The sequence below is a fragment of the Macrobrachium nipponense genome, chromosome 13, assembly GCF_015104395.2.
Source record: "Macrobrachium nipponense isolate FS-2020 chromosome 13, ASM1510439v2, whole genome shotgun sequence".
NCBI classification, from domain to species: domain Eukaryota; kingdom Metazoa; phylum Arthropoda; class Malacostraca; order Decapoda; family Palaemonidae; genus Macrobrachium; species Macrobrachium nipponense.
The window spans coordinates 77,161,777-77,181,776 of record NC_087206.1 but is presented as its reverse complement, the minus strand read 5'-3'; the positions used below and the strand labels follow the sequence as shown (position 1 = coordinate 77,181,776).

Sequence of the window (20,000 nt, the reverse complement as noted above, 5' to 3'; positions counted from 1 at the left end):
TGTGTGTGTGCATGCTTTTTAATAAGTTTATTTACATAATGCACATTGTTTGATGGTTGCTACTTGGAAGCTTGAGCTGTTATCTGAAAGAATGTGTATTTTATTATTATTATTATTTTTAGTAGTAGATTCAGAAGGTGAACCTCATTCATTCGGAAAAAGCCCACCACAGGGGCCACTGACTTGAAATTCAAGCTTCGAAAGAATATTACGGTGTTCATCAGAGAGAAGTAAGAGGGGGTAGTGGGAAATACGTCAAGAAGAGATAAATTATTAGAAAAGCACATAGATTAACAAATTAATAAAAAGATATAGAAATTTAAGTAAATTACAAAATTACCAGGAGTATTGTATCAGGGTAGTAACACATTACAACCTGAGCAGGACTGCTCAGGCTGTCCATAATCCTGCTCTTGTTGTTAACCAGTACAACGGTGCGAGGAGGAATTTTTGTATTTTTGTGTGACGTAACTGACGGTCACGGTAAAAAAAAAAAAAAAAGGGAGAGAGACTGATCATTAAAGGTAACGGTCCGTGACGCAAAACGCGTTGCAGAGCAAGATTCACGTTGCAGAAGGGGAGAAAAAAAAGAAACTTTCGGAAGACTTTATTCGTGTGACGTTTGCAGTGATTAATGGACGGTCAGACTCGATTATATAGTTTTTTTTTGTGGTTGTGTGTTTTTATATAGTATATCTTCAATTGAGGGTGCTATATGTATTTATATGTAATTAGTATATTATATAATGTGTATGCATGTATGTATGTTACACAGAGGCATAATATAAAATAATATATTGAGTTCATCTTTTCAACTTTGTCACTTGAAATTCTTAGGAAAAACCTGAACACCACTGATGATGATGATGATGATGATGATAATAATAATAATAATAATAATAATAATAATAATATAATAATAGTGATAATAGTAATAATGATAATAATAAAATGCTCATAGTAGGTAAGTCTTGAAATGGGTACAAAAATATTTAAGAATAAATCTACAGAGAGCTTTCAGGAATTGGTTCGGTTCCCTATTTGTAAAGGAAATCGGTAATCACAAAGATTTTGTAGAGATTTGTTTTTGAATATATTTATACCTAGTATACGTAGCAGTGGGTTTGTTTCTACAATAATAATGATAATAATAATAATAATAATAATAATAATAATCTGTTTTCTATGGGATCTTTCAGAAACTCGAAGTTACGTTAAAATTCTTCACGTTGTCGGTAATAATAATAATAATAATAATAATTACAATAATAATAAGGTTTGTGTAATAAAGATCTACATTTATATAGTAAACTATTGCTATGTAAAAGACAGTTTACTATATAATTGTGGACTTATTATACAAACTGTTTTTCACGAGATTATGAATTTCTTAGCAATAATAATAATAATAATGATAATAATAATAATAACAAATAATAATAATAATAATAATAATAATAATAATAATAATTACAATAATAATAAGGTTTGTGTAATAAAGATCTACATTTATATAGTAAACTATTGCTATGTAAAAGACAGTTTACTATATAATTGTGGACTTATTATACAAACTGTTTTTCACGAGATTGTGAATTTCTTAGCAATAATAATAATAATAATGATAATAATAATAATAACAACAATAATAATAATAATAATAATAATGATAGTAATAATAATACCTTTTGTTTCCACTGGCGTTGTGAGTAACTGTAAAAGATGGATACCCAGTCGTAATAATAATAGTAGTAGTAATAATATAATAATAATAAAAAATCACCCATTTTTCCTTTTTGGGTTTTTCAAGAACACGAGGTTACGTTAAACTTCGTCGCGTTATGGGTAATAATATTAATATTAATAAAATACTCAGTAGAGTGATGTATTTGTACCCATACATAACTGTGGATTTGTTTCTCCAGTAATAATAATAATAATAATAATAATAATAATAATAATAATAATAATAATAATACCTTTTGTTCCCTTGGCGTGGTAAGTAGGTGTAATAGATGGAAGCCGCCCGCAGTCTCGCGCGCGCGTGTTTACACTTTCACTGATCTTTCATGACTGAGCCGACGGTGACATGAATCCGCTGAGAGATTCTCGAGTCGTCAGATGGAGAGAGAGAGAGAGAGAGAGAGACGTCTGTCTTCCCGGTACGTATTACTTCATCCGCAGCGCCTTGTTGCGCTCGTTGATTGACGCCGTTCTGCGGCGTCCCCTAGGGAGGGGTGGGAGCACCGTCAAGGTTCCTTTGAAGCAGCGTCTCTTCCGTTGCCCATAGCCTGCTGCAATCGTTCCTTTTACTGCCCATCCGTTCATCTTCTCTTTCTACCGTCTCGCTAGCCTGCTAGCCTTAATCCTCTCCTAGTGATAGTTTCGTTGTGCAGCTGCGAGGTCATCTCCCTGTTACACTTTTCAAGCCCTTTTTTAAAGTCAGTTTCGGTTCCAGCGCTGAATGACCTCATCGTATAGGCCTCAGCGCTTGGCCTTTGCCCTAAGGTCTATATTCCATTTCATCCATTTCTTCCTAATAATCCTTCGGTCTATGAGAGCTAATAATCGTTCAGTGGTCGTTAAAGCATAATAATGATAACAACAATAATAATTAGTTTATGCAGGGAGTAGACCTTCTTTGATACATGTTTTGTTTGAATATAATGGCAGTTTTCAACGAATTATCCTTATACAGAGTCTATACAATTCTGATCATTCGTTTTTCTGACTCAGCTAGGTTGTTGAGTAGAATTCCAATATTCATATTTGTCATAATTAGGAGGATAGTTGTCTACAAATATTTTATCAAAAGTATTTTTAATCAAATATTTTTGACATATGAGTATTGGAATTCTACTCAACAACCTAGCTGAGTCAGTAAAACGAATTATCAGGAAAATTGAACAGACCCTGTGTAAGATTAATTCGTTGAAAACTGCCATTATTTTCAACAAAAAACAATAATGATAATAATAATGTAGGCATTTGAAATATACTGAAACAAGGTCATGTGCTCCATTGGTTTTTGAAGCAATAATTGTCAGCGTATGACGCAATTCATGAAGAGAAATCTTTCGAAATGAAATTGTAATCATCAATTTTCTTCAATAAGAGGCTACCCTCGTCTCACTTTCCTCGTGGGTGAGGCAACTGGGAATTGTATATTCCATGGAGCACTGGGAATGGGGGGCTGAAGTTTCCTCGGCATTTAAATTATATGAAAACAATTTCAATTATATGACAACTATGTAATCCAAGAACACTGAATAGTATTATAGTTTATATTTTCTTTTTTTTAATAAGAGATCTCTTCTTTCTGTATTTCCCTTTACCTCCTCTTATTTCCTAATGAACACCATACTCTTTGGAAGCTTGAATTTCATGTCAGTGGCCCCTGTGGTAGGCTTGTTCCGTATGAGTAGGTTTTACCTTCTGAATATAATAATAATAATAATAATAATAATAATAATAATAATAATAATAATAATAATAATGTCTCTTTTGGAGGATACGTGATGTACAACAGTGAAATTGAAGTGTTTGAAAAAACTGAAAGTTTATCAGGTGGAAGTGAAATCATAAAAAGAAAAAAGGAAAAGTAAATGTACGCAATGTTTGTTCAATATATTCGATGATAAAAGATATTTGTCTCACAGACACACAATTATTTCCAGAGCAGATTCATACACGCTAAGTGAGAGTGAAATTTATTATGGTTTCCGTGCCCCTTTTTTTCCCCTTAGTGTGTTAGTCCCGTCAGTGCACCTCATGCGGTCCACTGTAGGCATTACTTAAGGGTCTTTGCAGCGTCCCCTCGGCCCCTAGCTGCAACTACTTTCATTCCTTTTACTGTACCTCCGTTTATATTCTCTCCTTGAGGTCTTCCTCCTGCCTTGAGGTCTTCCTCCTGTTACATCTTTCAAACCTTCTTGCTGTCAATTTGCCTTTCTATTGCCACAATGGCGTGGTTGGTATGGTCTTTGCATTGCCACAATGGCGTGGTTGGTATGGTCTTTGCTTGCCACCTTGGTGGCCGCGAGTTCGATTCTTGGCCATTCCATTGAGGTGTGAGAGACGTATATTTCTGGTGATAGAAGTTCACTCTCGACGTGGTTCGGAAGTCACGTAAAGCCGTTGGTCCCGTTGCTGAGGAACCACTGGTTCCATACAAGCAAGCTAGAAACAAGTCATTTTCCCTTTCAGCGCTGAGTGACCACGTAAGTCCCAGCGCTTGACCTTTGGTCTAGATGCTATATTCTTCTGGAATTTAGAGGTCATATTGAAGGCTCTCTGGAAATCCTGGTCTCAGTAACATGGAAAACCAATCTTGTGTTGGCTCTTTCTTTACAAATGCTGTATACGATGGAATGTTGACAGCAGGTGCAGTTAGGAATGCTCCTGCAACGTCATCTAAGAGTCCAGTACAGTCATTGTAAATAACACAAATTAAGACTCACTGTACTTGGTACATGTATCGTTTTTTCATTGTTGAAATGAACGTGCTACAAGAAATGGCGTATCTGAAGCTCTGTGCAGGTATGTTATACAAGCAAAACCTCATCGTTATTTGTGGCAAGATGTCCCCGTAGGGGGATTAGTTCCGTCAGTGCACTTCATATGGTGTACTGTAGGCATTACTCGAGCTTCTTTGCAGCCTCCCTTCGGCCCCTAGCTGCAACGTCGGTCATACCTTTTACTGTACCTCCGTTCATATCCGCTTTCTTCCATCTTATACTTTCTTGAACCCGCTCCTAACAATTGATTCGTAGTGCAAATCTTAGGTTTTCCTCCTGTTACGCCTTTCAGACTTCTGTTAATTTCCATTTCAGCACTGAGTGACCTCAGATCCCGGCGCTTGGCGTTCGGCCTGTCGAAAGCATTGTTAGGGTACGAGACTGATTTGATGAATAGTTTATTATTGTTTTAACTCATTATTTAGCTATAATGTGGAAGGTGTATATTGAAATTAACTTCAGCATAAATAAATAATTTATTTCACGATGTCTCCTTATTTACAAATACAGCAGCACCTTTTTTTTTAGTACAAAAATTTATTTATAAATTATATATATTTATATGTATATTTATATGTATATGATTTTATATAAAATAATATTACACATGAATTTATATTTACTATATGATTATCTTAGCAGTGATATGAGGAAAAATACCCTATATAATTTTATTTACTCTTTAAGAACAATAACAGCAATTTTCCTGATGCTTTTAAAAAAGAACCAAACGTTTATTATATATATTATATATATATTATATATATATATATATATATATATATATATATATAATAAGCGTTTGGTTCTTTTTTAAAAATATATAATATATTATATATATATATATGTATATATATATGTATTATTATAATATTATATATACGTGTGTGTGTGTGTGTATATATATATATATATATATATATAGATCATATATATCTAATATATATAAGGGAAATATGATTCAATCCCAGATTAATAATATTGTTACATTGTAAGCCCTTCACAAATTACGGGTGAAGGGCTGGTAATTATCAATGCATTGGCAATAGGTTTTGCTTTTAAGTGCGACCACGTAGTAGTATCTGGGAAAAAGAGAAAAATATGCGTGAGAATACAAATACAAAAGGAAATTTTCATGATGAATGTTTTTCGCCTACTCGGGGAGTAAGCCTACAAAATACTTTGTTCTTGTTGTTAGACAGGTAGAAAATCCTTATGGAAAAGCCTAAAAAGATACGAATATGGTGTTTCGTGTGGAGTTAAAAATGCAGGAATTTTATGAAAGGATATTTATGATTTATTTATAGAATGAAAATGTAGAAAGTAAATTGCATGTTAAATGGTACAGAACAATTATTTCTAATAAGATAAAGCATATTATTTTAATTTTCGTTGTTGAAACAACGCGCTGTTTGACCTTAGATTTCAGCACGTGCCTCGAGTAAGTTGGAGGTCAGATCAAGCCTTGTTTAAAACAATTTAATTGGCGGAGTATTCCGTAGCATTGGTATTGAAGATCCTGGTAGTTGTGACGCACTGTTTGAAATGTAGGTTAAAAGCCTACTTTAACTTGGGGGCTTAGTCCCATCAGTGCAACTCACGTGATGCACCGTAGGCATTACTTTGGGTTTTTTGCAGCTTCCCTTCGGCCCTTATCTCTGTTCATATTCTCTTCCATGTGACTTTCCACCCTGTCCTAACAATTGATTCATGGTGCAACTGCGAGGCTTACCTCCTGCTACACCTTTCCAACGTTTTTGCCGTCAGTTTCCGTTTCAGCACTGAATGACCTCATAGGTCCCCGTGCTTGGCCTTTGGCCTAAATTCTATATTTCATTCCATGCCTATAATTATTTAGGGGTGGTTAAACGTGCATAACGTATAGACCACACTGGTTAAACTTCACAGTTCGAGAGTCGTGTGGCAATTGTGTTTCACACAAACCTCATATGTTCAATTTGTTGCAATTTTTTTTATAAATATGAATTTTTACACAATATTGATTATCCTTATGTTGTTTTTGAGCTGGATGTTTGTATGTTTAGCTCTATCGAACCCTTTTATTCAGAGAATTAAGCAGTTATTTGTTAGTTTTAACTGAGTCTACAGTTTTTATTTTATTTTTTTTTCATGTGAATCTCTGGTATTTTGGGACCAATTAGGCCATTTTGTGCAGAATTGGCCCTCGAAGTTCAGCTGTTCAAGTAGCACGAAATTCCACGTACTTGAGAATATCAGAAAATCCATGTAACAAGGCAAGTGAAAAAGGGGACTTGGAACAAGTACTTTCGCAGTATATTCTATATTTCCAAGTTCACACTGAACTTGAGAAAGTAGAATATACCACAAAGGTACTTGTTCCAAGTCCCGTTTTTCACTTGCTTCTTTTGCCTTCTTACATGGATTTTAATATACGCGTCACTTTCAACTACATGTAAACCTAATCTTACAACCTGACATCTCAGAATCCAATCACCACTCACCTGCACCATCCAATTCGAACCGGATCGCTTCTTAATCATTTCAGATCACAGAAATATAGTGTCTAAAATCTCCGGCGTGAGCGTGCGATGTGGGGCGGTATCGTCGACCTCCGGAAGGGCAAAGACCCTCTCGTTCATCGAGTAGAGGTAGGGCGCGGAGGGACAGTCGAAGTTGTACCACCAGTCGCACACGAAGAAGGCCTGGTTGAAGATGGTACCGTTTGGGCAGAGGAAAGACGCCTGCCGGCCCTCCAGGTCGCAGTAGTGCCATAGCTGGGAGAGTGGGATGGGGAGATAGGTTGTTAGTTATTAATTTGTGAATTAGTGGTGCTTGGTTTTAAAGGTTTAGGCTGATACAGGTTTATATATATATATATATATATATATATTATATACACAAATATATATATATATATTATATACACAAATATATATATATACTTTTTTCAAATGAGTCCACATTTTAAATAGGATAATACTGTAGTGTTGCAATGAGTTGTTATATTGAATGTTTTTATGAATAATTATTCAGTGTCAGCTCGCTGCATTTCCAACCCTGAAGATGCAACAGAGTAGTGGTGAAACATCGGCATTAGCAATGAACCTTCATTTGTACCGAGTGTCTTTCCCTGGATGCCTATAAGTGTGTGTGTGTGTATGCGTGTGTGTGTGTGTGTGTATGTGTGTGTGTGTGTGTGTTGTATCACCATAGAGGAATTATAAGTGAGAAATTATTTGGTACGAAATATTTTATCACTTGTAATTCCCCTTCGGCGATATTCCCGAAGTACCGAGAATAGGATGTTGAATATTTAAAGGGAGCTTAATGTTTGTATTTTCGTGTACTTAAATATATGCAAGTAATATGTATGTATTGTATTTATACGTATATCAGATATATATATATATATATATATATATATATATATATATATAATATATATAGAGAGAGAGAGAGAGAGAGAGAGAGAGAGAGAGAGAGAGAGACTGGAAGTTCACTGACATCCAACAAGTGAAAATAATATTAAGTAATTCTCTACATATACTCTTGACCCAATTCTACACACTGCGTTCGAAGTCGTCTTGGAAGAGAAACTGAATTCAATTACTGGTACTTCGTGTTAATGTCTTGACCAGTCGTTCGGTTGATCCAGCACCTTGGTTAATTCGAGAACATGTTCCAAATCTGGAGATTAACCGCAAATGTAAATAACCTTTGTAATAACGTTTTATGCAATGGCAGCGTAATGGTTGCATGTGGTTTTAAATTTGTGGTTGTGTAAAACCTAGTTTATATATATATATATATATATATATATATATATATATATATATATATATATATATATATATATCATATAAAATCTTCTGTAACTTTTCTCTCTCTCTCTCTCTCTCTCTCTCTCTCTCTCTCTCTCTCTCTCTCTCTCTCTCTCTCTCTCTCTCTCTCTCTCTCTCTCTCTCTCTCTCTCCTATCGAGGTCATACAACTTATATATATGTTCACGTAATTAAGTTAGTGGTGGATAAAACATCATGCCAAGACTATATATATATATATATATATATATATATATATATATATATATATATATATATATTATTTATGGAAGTATATGTATGTATGTATGTTTTTTTTTGTTTTTTTTTTTTTTTACCTCTTACCCACTCTAAGAATTTTCTGGGCCGTGCAGGTGGCAATAAACTCATCCATTTAGGGTATTATTATTATTATTATTATTATTATTATTATTATATTATTATTATTATTTTATTATTATTAATGTATGTACATATGTATATAGTATATATACATACATACGTATATTGTATACGTAAACAATAAAAATTGCTGATGGTTTGAGTCATCCTCCAAGAGGAAGTTCCGTTGCAAATCAATGAAACTTGCAGTAAAGAAAACGGACATTGCTCAGTTCACTGTAATAGCGCAGACTCAATTATTTGTGTTTTTTCCGAGTTAAAGTTAACAGCTGTGAAACTTTTTACAAGGAACTTGTGACATTTGTGGATTATCATCATCATTAATTATTATTATTATTATTATTAGTCTTATCACAGTCACATCCTAGTCGACTGGGTGTTTTTTTATAGTGTGGGGTTCCGGGTTGCATCCTGCCTCCTTAGGAGTCAATCACTTTTCTCACTGTGTGCGCTATTTCTAGTAGGACACACTTCTGCATGAGTACTGGAGGAGCTACCTCGGCATCTAGTTTTACCAGGTTTCTTTTCAGGGATCTTGGGATCGTGCCTAGTGTCCCTATGATTATTGGTACAATTTCCACTGGCATATCCCATATCCTTATTTCTATTTTCATGTCTTGATGCTTATCCATCCATTTTTTCTCTTTCTCTTCTTTGGTGTCCCATGGTATTGGGACACACACACACACATATATAGTATATATATATATATATATATATATATATATATATATATATATATATATATATATATATATATATATATATTATTATTATTATTATTATTATTATTATTATTAATGTATGTACATATGTATATAGTATATATACATACATACGTATATGTATACGTAAACAACACAAAATTGCTGGTGGTTTTAGTCATCCGCTAAAGAGGAAGTTCCGTTGCAAATCAATGAAACTTGCAGTAAAGAAAACGGACATTGCTCAGTTCACTGTAATAGCGCAGACTCAATTATTTGTGTTTTTTCCGAGTTAAAGTTAACAGCTGTGAAACTTTTTACAAGGAACTTGTGACATTTGTGGATTATCATCATCATTAATTATTATTATTATTATTATTATTAGTCTTATCACAGTCACATCCTAGTCGACTGGGTGTTTTTTTATAGTGTGGGGTTCCGGGTTGCATCCTGCCTTCTTAGGAGTCCATCACTTTTCTCACTATGTGCGCTATTTCTAGTAGAACACACTTCTGCATGAGTACTGGAGGATCTACCTCGGCATCTAGTTTTACCAGGTTTCTTTTCAGGGATCTTGGGATCGTGCCTAGTGTCCCTATGATTATTGGTACAATTTCCACTGGCATATCCCATATCCTTATTTCTATTTTCATGTCTTGATGCTTATCCATCCATTTTTTCTCTTTCTCTTCTTTGGTGTCCCATGGTATTGTGATATCAATGAGTGATATTTTCTTCTTGATTTTGTCAATCAACGTCACGTCTGGTCTATTTGCACGTATCACCCTATCTGTTCTGATACCATAGTCCCAGAGGACTATTATTATTATTATTATTATTATTATTATTATTATTATTATTCCGAAGATTAACTCTATTCATAAGGAACAAGCTCAACAAAGGGGCCATTGACTTGAAATTCAAGTCTTCAAAGAACATTAAGGTATTCATTAGGAAGTATAAGATGCATATCACGTCATTATTATTTCTTAAAACGTCAGCGTAATATTCTAATCTTTGCACGATTCTTTCGCTTAATACTATTATGAAGAAAATCATCTATTTTCTTTTTCAACCGAAAATTTCTTGAACTCTTGGAAAACACAAGCGTTAATATATGATGGCTCGATGTTTTTGATAGATTGTGAAAAGATTCGAGTGAATGTGAGGAAAAAGTGCTGCACAAATTTGCAGTAAATGTGTCTCGCTGTCGAACTTCTCTCCAAAGTTCCAGAGGACCTTTATTCCACACACCGTTGGACTGTGGAACAGCCCCCCCCTACTGAGGATGTCGAACAATTGGAACTTCTTCAGAAGGTCAAGCGAAGATGCAAAGCATTACTATTCTCCTTGCATTTGGATACATTTTTATCTATTTATCTATTTTTTTTTACTTCTCTTGTTTCTTCCTAATGATCACCATAATATTCTTTGGAAGCTTGAATTTTAGGTCAGTGGCCGTATGGTGGTGGGCTTGTTCCATATGAACAGGGCTCACCTATGCCTACCCAAAAAATTTATTTGAAATGTAACTGCAATATTGATTTAGCGAGTTGATATATCCGCAGTGTACTAAAGCGTAAATAGTTCTATATTATTTCGTGTCGAGTCAATTTTTACTTTTTGATTAACGTATTGGTTTGATAAATACGAAATATTTAACAAACAAACAAATCGAGGAACTTAGTCTGACTATCTTTCTGCCACACACTTTTAAGGTTTACTCTGTAACTTTCGTGTTAACGGTTGAATTACCAAGATATTGACGAGTAACTGGTGATGTAGGAAAAAATCTGCGCATCGAGAATTCTCTGGTTATTGCAGTCGATGTTTTCTTTTAACTTGCATTTTTTTTGTCAGTACCAACGTCACTCATCTAACCCACTCCCTTCAGCTCCTAGGTGCAACCCCTTTCATTTCTTTTACTGTACCTCCTTTCATATTCTCTGTTTGCCTTCTTACTTTCCTCAGCCCTCTCCTAAAACAGCTGTTTCAACATTTTTTACAGAGCTGATTGACCTCATCGGTCCCAGCGCTAGGCCTTTGGCCTAAACTATATATTTTAATCCAAGTTCATAATATTCATAATGTTCCCATTGGGCAGCATGTGAGATGTATTGCTACCAGAACAAGACTTCCCATTGCCATGAATTTCATGATGATCCTAACGATTTCATCCTTTCATAAAACAAACCAAAAACATAAAGTTAAAACAATTTCTGTGGTGTTGCTGTCCAGAAGGATAGAAGTGGAAGAAATATTAAACTACCGCTTCATTAAAAGCAAGTATTGTACATATTAATAAGGTCACTGATTGAAAGGGAATTCAATTTGATACTTGTTACATTCTCTCACTTTTACACACACACACGCTCACCTTTCATTTGAACATGATATCTGAAACTGGTTGCTTGCCATCTAAATTCAGCAAGTCATAACAATATTTAATGGCTCGTATTCTTCCCTCTCACTGTCTTTCTCTTCCAGTGATCACAGTTGGATCCTGTGCGTATGCATGTATGTACTATGTATGTATCTATCTTTTAATCTAGTTCCAAAGAGAATGGGCAGAGGCTCTCACATTTTCTGTTTATCGTATCTCTCTCTCTCTCTCTCTCTCTCTCTCTCTCTCTCTCTCTCTCTCTCTCTCTCTCTCTCTCTCTCTCTTGTGTTATACAGTATTGTGTTGGGTTAATAGGCAATCACTGTATTGGCATTCCATGTGTTTGAATTCATACTACCTGTAGATGCAGACCCATGTTTATGAATTCATACTACCTGAAGATGCAGATCCGTGTTTATGAATCCATACTACCTGTAGATCCAGATTGCACTGTACCTGGCAGCGTGCTTCCGTGTCTGCATAGAACCCCGGCCAGGGCATATTCGAGCAGTAGAAATTAGTGTAGGGAACGGTGCTGATGATGGGGTAGTCCAATCCAGGCACTCCGGGTAGGGTTTCGACGAGAGCGCTCAGGGAGGAGAGCCTTGGCAGGAGGTACGAATACAGCGTCTGTCGCAGCATCGGCGGCAACTGTATCGTGGACGGATCCACTCCGGCAGAGCTGTGGGATGAAAGGATAGCAACTCTTCAGGAATTGAGAAGTTAATGATTAACGTTTGACTAACTTGAAGCTGCAACCCCCACTGAAGTGTTAGCAGAAGCAGCAGCCCTTTGGCCCCCAGATGCACCCATTATTATATAGACTTTTATTTCACCTCTGTTCCCACTTCCTTTAGCCAGCCTTGTTGTCGAACCTCTCTTGTCACTCTTTAGTGCAACTTAAGGGTTTTCGTCCAATATTACCTCTTAGATCCTTGTACTTTATCTCTATTGTCTGGATCGTTCTATCTTGCTGTCTAAATGCTCCAACAACCCCCTTTCACCATATTAAGCTCTTGAATAGCCACAAAAGAAAAAACGTAAACTAACTAGTGCCTTTTTTTAAACGGCTGAAATTATAGACGAACATCCACTCCAACACCATCTTTTCACAGTACTAAGCTTGGAAGGACCAGAAGTGCCCCAGTGCTTTGCTAGTATAATGAGCAGCGGCCATCAAGTTTTGGAAATAAATCTATGAGTTAATTTCTTTTTCAGAAGCTTCAACTTTTGCGATTAATCCAATTACAAAGCTTTGAAAAATAGTAATTAATTTGACAAAATATATAAAAAAAGAATATCAATAAAAACAAGCTAGCCCTGTGAGAGCTGATAATCAACTCAGTGGTCTGGTAAAATTATTATAACAATAATAATAATTGAAAAAGAACACCACAAAATTACTGTGTATAACGTGAGAAGACTGCTGGGCCTTGACCCAGGCTGACAACCTACGCAAATCTAGAAAAAGGGCCACAGGTAGGGCCTGAAAGTACTCGAGTGTTGAGGAAAATAAAATGTAAATACTTATAAGTAAACACGTTGTACACAGTAATTCTGTGGGTTTCTTTTTCAATCTTCAGAAGAAAACTGAAAGAAGTTTTTGCTTGGGTCAATAAATAATAATTGATGACCTCAATTTCATAAAAATAAAGTGAAATTCAGTAACTTAAACCTTTCTATTTAATGATCTAAAGTATTGAAGAGAAAATGACGGTAAAAGGTAGACTTACGGGTCATTGCCATCACTAAGAGGTCCAAATTCGGAGTCTGAAGTCGGCTGGCCGCCGCCTTCCAGTATGTCAGAAGTGGTGCTCACAGGAGAAGCATTCCGTTGACCCTGGGGACCTCTGCTCTCACCGTTTCCAACGATGAAACTTCCCCTCCTGTGGGAATTGGGAGAGTATATCTTACCAGTTGTAAATTTGTGTGTTGTCGAAATGGAAGAAGATAAGATGTACCATTAAAGTTTTGCCTTTATAATTGTTAACATATAGGAAACATTGGCTGTAAGTAATGTATCATGATTATATATGTATATCAAGGCCCATTAAAATACACTGTTTTAAAGCTAAAGACTATATTTTGGTAGACGACTTACTTCCACTACTTCCACTGCTTGATAAGGGTGGAAGTAAGTCCACCGAAATATAGTCCTTAGCTTTAAACCAGTGTTTTAATGGGCCTTTTATCTTGAGATAATATAGATATATAGGTACCCGGGGCTTCCCAGAGGTAATATATATATATATATATATATATATATATATATATATATATATATATGTATGTATGTATGTGTGTGTGTGTGTGTGTGTGTGTGTGTGTGTGTGTGTGTGAAGATAGACCTTGATATCTGACTATTTCCCCACTTTGACAAAGATCTTCTACTAGAAGTCCTCATCAATGGACATAGAATACTAGACTTTCTGCAGAGCCAGTCTTCTAGATTATTCCAACAGACTGACAAGAAGGAAGACATCTGCAAATATAGATCTAGATATCCGACTATTTGCCCACTTTGACAGAGATCTTTTATTAGAAGACTTCATCAAGGGACATAGCATACTTTACTTTCTGCAGAGCCGGTGTTCTAGATTATTCCAATAGAATTATCATGTGGCATCCTACTTGAGGCCTTCTGAAGCCCCTCTTGTGGGCTTCCAGTATCCCTCTTACCCAGAGAGCTCATCCGCCGAGCAGCCATTGACTCTCCTCGGGAAAGTTCTTCTGCCTGCTGAGATGGGGGGGGATCTCGCCAGCCATTGGCTCTCGCTGGGAGAGACTGCTGAACAACGGTTGCCTCTCGCTGGGTAAGAGTTACTCTGTCTGACCAGGTGGTTGAGAAATCCCTGGCCATTGGCTCTCACCCTGAGAGCTGGTCCCCCTGTCTCTGAACAGCTGTAGGCATATATCCTCCTAACGTGCTCCTCTTGCCTCCAAACAGTTGTTGGCACTTGTCCTCCTGAGAGCTGGTCCTCCTGCCTCCTAACAACTGTCAGATCTCATCCTCAAAAGGAAGACATCTGCAAGAATAGATCTAGATATCCAACTATTTGCCCTCTTTGACAGAGATCTTCTATAAGAAGTCTTCATCAAGGGACATAGCATACTTGACTTTCTGCAGAGCCAAGTCTTCTAGATTATTCCAACAGAATAACCAGAAGGAAGACATCTGCAAGGATAGATCTAGATATCTGACTGTTTGCACGCTTTGACAGAGATCTTTAAGAAGTCTTCACCAAGGGACTTAGCATACTTGACTTTCTGCAGAGTCAGTCTTCTAGATTATTCCAACAGAATAACCAGAAGGAAGACATCTGCAAGAATAGATCTAGATATCCGACTGTTTGCCCGCTTTGACAGAGATCTTCAATAAGAAGTCTTCATCAAGGGACATAGCATACTTGACTTTCTGCTTCTGTATTATTCCAACAGAATAACCAGAAGGAAGACATCTGCAAGAATAGATCTAGATATCCGACTATTTGCTTGCTTTGACAGAGATCTTCTATAAGAAGTCTTCATCAAGGGACATAGCACACTTGACTTTCTGCAGAGCCGGTCTTCTAGATTATTCCAACAGAATAACCAGAAGGAAGACATCTGCAAGAATAGATCTAGATATCAGACTATTTGCCTGCTTTGACAGAGATCTTCTATAAGAAGTTTTCGTCAAGGGACATAGCACACTTGACTTTCTGCAGAGCCGGTCTTCTAGATTATTCCAACAGAATAACCAGAAGGAAGACATCAGCAAGAATAGATCTAGATATCAGACTATTTGCCTGCTTTGACAGAGATCTTCTTAAGAAGTCTTCATCAAGGGACATAGCACACTTGACTCTCTGCAGAGCCGGTCTTCTAGATTATTCCAACAGAATAACCAGAAGGAAGACATCTGCAAGAATAGATCTAGATATCCGACTATTTGCTTGCTTTGACAGAAATCTTCTATAAGAAGTCTTCATCAAGGGACATAGTATACTTGACTTTCTGCAGTGCCCGGTCTTCTAGATTATTCCAACAGAATAACCAGAAGGAAGACATCTGCAAGAATAGATCTAGATATCCGACTATTTATCCGCTTTGACAGAGATCTTCTATAAGAAGTCTTCATCAAGGGACATAGCACACTTGACTTTCTGCAGAGCCGGTCTTCTAGATTATTCCAACAGAATAACCAGAAGAAAGACATCAGCAAGAATAGATCTAGATATCAGACTATTTGCTTGCTTTGACAGAGATCTTCTATAAGAAGTCTTCATCAAGGGACATAGCATACTTGACTTTCTACAGAGCCGGTCTTCTAGATTATTCCAACAGAATAACCAGAAGGAAGACATGAGCAAGAATAAATCTGGATATCTGACTATTTGCTTGCTTTGACAGAGATATTCTATAAGAAGTCTTCATTAAGGGGCATAGCATACTTGACTTTCTGCAGAGCCGGTCTTCTGTATTATTCCAACAGAATGACCAGAAGGAACACATCTGCAAGAATTGATCTAGATATCCGACTATTTGCCCGCTTTGACAGAGATATTCTATTAGAAGTCTTCATCAAGGGACATAGCATACTTGACTCTCTGCAGAGCCGGTCTTCTAGATTATTCCAACTGAATTATATTCTGGCATTCTTCTGGAGACCTTCTGAAGCCCCTCTTTGGGCTTCCAGTATCCCCACAAGAGGGGCTTCAGAAGGCCTCCAGAAGGATGCCAGAAGATAATTCTGTTGGAATAATCTAAAACAGTGTTGTCCAAACATTTTCGCCTATTGTACCCTTTATTACCTTCTGTATGTTTAAAAAACCCCCCCCCCCCCCCCCCACTCGCCCACCATGGCTGACCAAACTGTTTTATTTAGGATAATCATGCAAATAGTATATTAATTATGAAAAGTCTGCATTATAGTGTGTTGGTCAATAAATTCAAATTTATTACACAAGTAAAAATGATGATTTAATAACAAAATGTTTGAAAATTACAAACACAACTTAATGTGAGATGTAAGGCTGATGTTCAATGGTGGGATGTTTCTTGTTTGTTCACGTACCCTCATGATCTATGTTGCGGTGTACGCGGACCCCAGTTTGGACAACACTGATCTAGATGACCGGCTCTGCAGAAAGTTGAAGTATGCTATGTCCCTTAATGAAGACTTCTAATAGAATAGCTCTGTCAAATCGGACAAATAGTTGAATATCTAGATCTATTCTTGCAGATGTCTTCCTTCTGGTTATTCTATTGGAATAATCTAGAAGACTAGCTGTACAGAAAGTCAAGTATGCTATGTCACTTGATGAGGACTTCTAATAGATGATCTCTGTCAAAGCAGGCAAATAATCAGATATCTAGATCTATTCTTGCAGATGTGTTCCTTCTGGTCATTCTGTTGGAATAATACAGAAGGCCGGCTCTGCAGAAAGTCAAATATGCTATTTCCCTTGATGAAGACTTCTTACAGAAGATCTCTGTCAAAGCGGGCAAATAGTCAGATATCTAGATCTATTCTTGCAGATGTCTTACTTCTGGTTATTCTGTTGGAATAATCTAGAAGACCGGCTCTGCAGAAAGTCAAGTATGCTATGTCCCTTGATGAAGTCATCTTATAGAAGATCTTTGTCAAAGCGGACAAATAATCAGATATCTAGATCTATTCTTGCAGATGTCTTCCTTCTGGTTATTCTGTTGAGATAATCTAGAAAACTGGCTCTGCAGAAAGTCAAGTATGCTATGTCCCTTGATGAAGACTTCTTATAGAAGATCTCTGTCAAAGCGGGCAAATAATCGGATATCTAGATCTATTCTTGCATGTCTTCCTTCTGGTTATTCTGTTGGAATAATCTAGAAGACCGGCTCTGCAGAAAGTCAAGTATGCTATGTTCCTTAATGAAGACTTCTTATAGAAGATCTCTGTCAAAGCAAGCAAATAGTCGGATATCTAGATCTATTCTTGCTGATGTCTTCCTTCTAGTTATTCTGTTGGAATAATCTAGAAGACCGGCTCTGCAGAAAGTCAAATATGCTATGTCCCTTGATGAAGACTTCTATTAGATGATCTCTGTCAAAGCGGGCAAATAGTTGGATATCTTGATTTATTCTTGCAGATGTCCTCCTTCTGAGGATGAGATCTGTCAGTTGTTAGGAGGCAGGAGGACTAGGTCTCTGGAGAACGAGAGCCAACAACTGTTTGGAGGCATGCGGACCAGCTATCAGAAGGATGAGAGCCAATAACAAGGGATCTTCCCTACTAGTACCTGGACAGGCAGAGTGAGAGCCAACCGAACAGCCATTGACTCTCCTCGGGAAAGTTCTTCTGCCTGCTGAGATGGGGGGGATCTCGCCAGCCATTGGCTCTCGCTGGGAGAGTCTGCTGAACAACGGTTGCCTCTCGGTGGTTGAGAAATCCCTGGCCATTGGCTCTCACCCTGAGAGCTGGTCCTCCTGCCTCTGAACAGCTGTAGGCATACATCCTCCTAACGTGCTCCTCCTGCTTCCAAACAGTTGTTGGCTTGCTTCCTCCTGAGAGCTGGTCCTCCTGCCTCCTAACAATTGATAGATCTAGATATCCGACTATTTGCCCGCTTTGACAGAGATCATCTATTAGAATTCTTCATCAAGGGACATAGCATACTTGACTTTCTGCAGAGCCGTTCTTCTAGATTATTCCAACAGAATAACCAGAAGGAAGACATCTGCAAGAACAGATCTAGATATCCGACTATTTGCCCGCTCTGACAGAGATTATCTATTAGAAGTCTTCGTCAAGGGACATAGCATACATGACTTTCTGCAGAGCCGGCCTTCTAGATTATTCCAACAGAATTATCTTCTGGCATCCTTCCATAGGCCTTCTTGAGGGCTTCCAGTATCCCTCTTACCCTGAGAGCTCATCCGCCAAGCAACTGTTGACTCTCCTCGGGAAAGTTATTCTGCCTGCTGAGATGGTTGGATCTCAGCAGCCATTGACTACTTTCTGCAGAGCTGGTCTTCTAGATTATTCCAGCAGAATAACCAGAAAGAAGACATCTTCAAGAATAGATCTAGGCATCTGACTATTTGCCCGATTTGACAGAGATCTTCTATTAGAAGTCTTCATCAAGGGACATAGCATACTTGACTTTCTGCTGAGCTGGTCTTCTACATTATTCCATGTGAATTATCTTTTGGCATCCTTCTGGAGACCTTCTGGAGCCCCTCTTGTGGGCTTCCGGTAGCCCTCTTACCTTGAGAGCTCATCCGCCAAACGGCCATTTACTCTCCTCGGGAAAGTTCTGCCTGCTGAGATGGGGGGGATCTCGCCAGCCATTGACTCTTGCTGGGAGAGTGCTGAACAACGGTTGGCTCTCACTGGGTAAGAGTTATTCTGCCTTACCAGGTACTTGGGAAGATCCCTGGCTATTGGCTCTCGTCCTTCTGATAGCTGGTCCTCATGCCTCCGAACAGTTGTTGGCTCTCATCCTCCTAAGCTGGTCCTCCTGCCTCCTAAAAACTATTGGATCTCATCCTCAGAAGGAGGACATCTGCAAGAGTAGATCTAGATATCTGACTATTTGCCCGATATGACATAGATCTTTTACTAGAAATCTTCATTAAGGAACATAGCATACTTGTCTCTGCAGAGCCAGTCTTTTAGATTATTCCAACAGAATATCTTCTGACATCCCCCTGGTATCCCTCTGGAGGCCTTCTGGAGCCCTTCTCTTGGGCTTCTGGTAACCCTCTTACCCTGAGAGGTCATCCGCTGGACAGCCGTTGACTCTCCTCGGGAAAGTTCTTCTGCCTGCCGAGATGGGGGATCTCGCCAGCCATTGACTCTTGCCAGGAAAATCTGCTGAACAATGGTTGGCTCACATTGGGTAAGAGTTTCTCTGCCCCCAGGTAGTTGGGAAGATCCCTGGCTATTGGCTCTACCCTCCTGAGAGCTGGTGCTCCTGCCTACAAACAGTTGTTGGCTCTCCTCCTCAGAAGGAAGACATCTGCCAGAATAGATCTAGATATCTGACTATTTGCCCGCTTTGACAGAGATCTTCTATTAGAAGTCTTCATCAAGGGACATAGCATACTTGACTTTCTGCAGAGCCAGTCTTCTAGATTATTCCAACAGAGTATCCAGAAGGAAGACATCTGCAAGAATAGATCTAGATATCCGACTATTTGCCCACTTTGACAGAGATCTTCTATTAGAA

At 37.6% G+C, this 20,000-nt stretch overlaps 2 protein-coding genes across 2 annotated transcripts in view; one reads left to right on the top strand and one right to left on the bottom strand.

Moving 5' to 3' along the window:
• The window catches only part of LOC135225869 (uncharacterized), a 209,271-nt gene that overhangs the window by 119,146 nt on the left and 70,125 nt on the right, over positions 1 to 20,000 (top strand). The window lies entirely within an intron of this gene.
• The window catches only part of LOC135225868 (uncharacterized protein DDB_G0271670-like), a 31,649-nt gene continuing 17,158 nt past the window's right edge, over positions 5,510 to 20,000 (bottom strand). The window contains exons 3-6 of the mRNA XM_064265416.1: positions 13,542 to 13,694; positions 12,265 to 12,490; positions 7,001 to 7,273; positions 5,510 to 5,599 (exon numbers count right to left, since the gene is read on the bottom strand). Of these exons, the coding sequence (XP_064121486.1) occupies positions 7,046 to 7,273; positions 12,265 to 12,490; positions 13,542 to 13,694 (607 nt within the window). The 3' untranslated portion in view covers positions 5,510 to 5,599; positions 7,001 to 7,045. The remainder of the gene's footprint in view (positions 5,600 to 7,000; positions 7,274 to 12,264; positions 12,491 to 13,541; positions 13,695 to 20,000) is intronic.